The sequence below is a fragment of the Triticum urartu genome, chromosome 2A (assembly GCF_056163025.1).
Source record: "Triticum urartu cultivar PI428250 chromosome 2A, HENAU_Tu73, whole genome shotgun sequence".
Taxonomy (NCBI): Eukaryota; Viridiplantae; Streptophyta; class Magnoliopsida; order Poales; family Poaceae; genus Triticum; species Triticum urartu.
In genome coordinates, this window is record NC_141874.1 from 449,587,503 (window position 1) to 449,591,855 (window position 4,353).

General features: G+C 44.6%; 1 protein-coding gene across 1 annotated transcript; it reads left to right on the top strand.

The window, feature by feature from the left end:
* The first annotated feature begins 252 nt into the window (after positions 1 to 252).
* Positions 253 to 3,136, top strand: LOC147985428 (uncharacterized). Its single transcript, XM_087541565.1, has 2 exons — positions 253 to 1,195; positions 2,901 to 3,136. Exons 1-2 carry the CDS (start codon positions 253 to 255, stop codon positions 3,134 to 3,136), a joined length of 1,179 nt encoding a protein of 392 aa, XP_087397691.1.
* The last annotated feature ends 1,217 nt before the right edge of the window (positions 3,137 to 4,353 follow it).

Below are 4,353 nucleotides of genomic sequence, written 5' to 3' on the forward strand. Positions count from 1 at the left end.
TTGGATGTTTCTCATCTCGATTGTGTTGTCTTGGGAAAAATCCACAATAGGATGACGCGGGGAGGCAGCAGTAGCACCGTTCGTGAGGGAACTCCTGTTCGTCGTTCCGCACGACAGGCAGGACATTCGCCAGAGCCGTTTGTTCCGCCACCGCCTCCACTGCCAAATCTGCCCTCAATCGAGGAAGTTCTGTGTATGTTTGAGGAAAGAAGTAACAATGATCTTCTTGAAATGTTAAGAAGTGTGCAAGCTATGGTTGGACAGAATGGAAATCAGAACGGTCATTACTCAAAGCTGTCAGCTTTTCAAAGGACCATGCCACCCAGTTTCAGTCAGCTTATTGACCCATTGGATGCAGACGATTGGTTGCGTACCATTGAGAAAAATCCCGAGATTGCTCGTACTGATGAAAATGATAAAGTTCCATTTACAACTCATTACCTTGAAGGCGTTGCTGCCATATGGTGGGAAAATGCAAAAGCCATGTGGCCTGCTGATGAAGAAATCACCTGGGAAAAATTTAAGGATCGGGTCCGGAAATATCATTTCCCTACTGGAGTTATGAAGGTTAAGCAGTGTGAATTTCTCGCACTCGTCCAAGCAAATCAGTCTGTGGGGGAATATTTGCAAAAATTCAATCATCTGGCCCGTTACTCCCTTTATGATGTGGCCACCGAAGAAAGAAAGATTGACAGATTTCTTGGAGGCTTAAATCTGCAACTCCGGTGTACTCTTAGTATGTTTGGTTTCCCAGATTTCCAAACTCTGGTAAACAAGGCTTTCATTGCTGAACAGGAGCACAAGCTTATATCAGATAATAGATATGCCAACAACGACAACAAGCGTAAGTTTGAGCCGGAGAAGGATGGGCAGCCAGTGCAAAAGGCTCATACCTGGCAGCAGACTCAGGTGGAAAACAAGCCAAATTGGCAACAGAATGTTAACAAGACCACCACTCAAGTCAGGAATATCGTGACCAACCCCATGCATGAGGAGCGTCAGCGCAATAATTCTGGCTTCAATTGTGGGAAGAACGGACATTATGCCAAACAGTGCCCCAAGAACAACAAGGCGAATGCCCCATTCAGGCCACAAGTCAGCTTTATAGAGTCATGCCTGACCCAGAAAAACATTACTGGGCACGTCCATCATCTCTCAGCCGATGAAGCACAAGAGAACCCCGAAGTCGTCATTGGTATGTTTTCTGTAAATGACATACATGCCATAATTTTATTTGACTCTGGGGCTTCCCATTCTTTTATTTCTCGGAGTTTTGCTGCCCAAAACAAATTTCCTTGTACACTTTTGGGAAAAAAAATGCTGGTACAAACTCCGGGATCTCTAATCAAGAGCAACCTGGTCTGCCGTGATCTGGAAATCAATATCAACGAAGTCTACTTACCAACCTCTCTAATAATTATTGAGTCTGGAAAGTTGGATATTATATTGGGTTTGAATTGGTTGACCCAATATCAAGTTTGCATAAACTACGCAACACGAGAAGTCACTTTGACCAGTCCAAATGGGCAGACTACCAAATTCTTTGCTCGCAAGAATATACCCAAACAAGAATTGGTTTTCGCCGATGTGGCTTTGTTGGAATTAATTCTTGTGGTCAGCGAGTACCCTGATGTATTTCCAGAAGAACTGACAGGCATGCCACCAGATCGAGAGCTGGAATTTGCAATAGACCTTGTGCCCGGAACTGCATCGCTATACAAGAAGTATTACCGGATGCCCTCATCATAATTAGTGGAGCTAAAGAAACAACTTGATGAATTGCTCCAGAAAGGATATATTCGTCCCAGCTCTTCACCATGGGGATCACCCACTATTTTCGTGGACAAAAAGGATGGCAGCCTCCGCATGTTCGTGGATTACCATCAGCTGAATGAGGTCACCATCAAAAATAAATATCCGCTGCCAAGGATTGATGATTTGTTTGATCAGCTCAGTGGGGCTAAGGTATTCTCTAAGATGGATTTACGGACCGGATATCATCAGCTCAAAATTAAAAAGGAAGATATTCCTAAGACCGCATTCACTACTCAGTACGGTGTTTATGAATATACAATGATGTCATTTGGTCTCACCAATGCCCCTGCTTTCTTCATGCATATGATGAACAAAGTATTCATGGACTTCCTCGACAAATTCGTGGTAGTCTTTATCGATGACATCCTCATTTACTCCAAGGGTGAAGACGAGCACAAGGATCACCTCCACGCAGTGCTACAACGACTTCGCGACCATCAGCTTTACGCCAAATTCAGCAAATGTGAGATTTGGCTCAAGAAAGTTGGGTTTCTCAAACATGTATTATCCACCGAAGGTATATCCGTGGACCCAAGAAAAGTAAAGGATGTGCTCGATTGGTTGCCGGCCACGATAGTGACACAGATCCGGAGTTTTCTCGGATTAGCTGGATATTACCGTCGTTTCATTGAAGGGTTTTCCAAGATTTCTAAACCCATGACAGAGCTACTCAAAGAAGTTTGAATGGACGGAGGACTATGAGAAAAGTTTCAATGAGCTAAAGATACGGCTGACAACCGCACCTGTATTGTCTCTCCCAGACATTTATCGCAGCTTAGATGTGTATTGTGACGCCTCCAGGCAAGGCCTCGGTTGCGTACTTATGCAAGACAGCAAGGTAGTAACATATGCATCGCGACAGCTACGACCCCACGAGGGAAATTATCCTACTCATGATTTGGAATTGGCTGTGGTGGTTCATGCATTAAAAATTTGGAGACACTACCTTATTGGAAAAAGGTGCCAAATTTTTACCGATCACAAAAGTCTTAAATTCATATTTACTCAGCCAGATTTAAATCTCCGTCAACGAAGATGGCTAGAGTTGGTCAAGGATTATGATCTTGGAATAAATTATCACTAAGGTAAGGACAACGTGGTTGCCGATGCACTCAGTCAAAAGCCTGTCAGCTTAAATGTCATATTGAAATCCTTGCCTCTCAAACTCCAAGAGGAGATCGCTCAGCTCAACCTGGTCATAGTGGATGCTGGCCTCGCTAATATTTTGGAAGTGACCCCCACACTTGAGGAAGAGATCCGCAAGGCCCAGCCAGCTGACATCAAGCTGCAAAAACGTGCCAAGAGCCCGATGGTAGGGTAGACCCCAAATTTCTCCAAGGGCAAATTCAGTACCCTCCGATTCCGTGGACGGATTTGTGTACCCAATCTGCCGTACTTAAAGAAGAAAATCCTGTCGGAAGCACACGAATCCTCATATTACATTCACCCGGGAGGTACAAAAATGTATGAGGACCTTAGATAAATATTCTGGTGGGATGGAATGAAGAAAGACATTGCCTATTTTGTGTCCTGTTGTGACATATTCAACAAGGTGAAGGCAGAGCATAAGAAACCAGCCGGACTCCTCCAACCGCTGCCGGTTTCGCAATGGAAATGAGATGACGTTTGTATGGATTTCATTACGGGATTGCCTAAGACTCGGCGAGGAAATGATGCAATCTGGGTCATAGTGGACACCTTAACCAAGGTTGCTCACTTCATTCCGATCAGCACCAGATATCAAGCAAATCAACTGGCATAGCTGTATGTATCCAGAATCGTCAATCTGCATGGAGTACCCCGAACCATCACTTCCGACCGAGGTTCCCTGTTTACCTCCGCTTTTTGGTCCCGTCTCCATCAAGCCTTGGGGACAGCGCTGAAATATAGTACTTCTTATCATCCTCTGACCGATGGACAGACAGAGCGGGTAAATCAAATACTTGAGGATATGTTGCGAGCCTGTGCTTTATCCCAAGGACCTAAATGGGAAGATTGCTTGCCATATGCCGAGTTTTCATACAACAGCAGCTTCCAGACCAGTCTAATGATGTCACCGTATGAAGCTCTGTATGGCCATAAGTGCCACACTCCTTTAAATTGGTCTCAAACTTGAGACAGCCGTTTCTTCGGAACAGATCTCATGATGGAAGCTGAGAAACAAGTTAAGGAAATTAGGGACAGATTGCAATTGGCCAAATCTCGGCAGAAAAGTTATTATGATGCAAAGCACTGACAGATCAAGTTTGAACCCGGAGAACACATATACCTCCGAGTCACTCCTATGAAAGGAGTCAAGAGAATCCAGACCCGTGGAAAGTTGGCACCCAGGTTTATTGGTCCATTCCCGGTTATGTCCCGAGTGGGTACTGTTGCATATCAGTTGGAACTACCCGTTGCATTGGTAGACGTGCATAACGTGTTTCATGTTTCACAATTAAGACGCTGCATATCCCCGCCTGAGAAAAGGACTGCTATGGCTGAGGTAGAATTGGCAAATGATTTGACCTATGAAGAAAGACCAATTAGAATTTTGGA

Coding starts and splice junctions, on each gene's coding strand:
- LOC147985428 (XM_087541565.1), top strand. CDS start 253: ATGGTTGGACAGAATGGAAATCAGAACGGTCATTACTCAAAGCTGTCA. Junction 1,196..2,900: donor GAACCCCGAAGTCGTCATTG/GTATGTTTTCTG, acceptor ATTATCACTAAG/GTAAGGACAACGTGGTTGCC.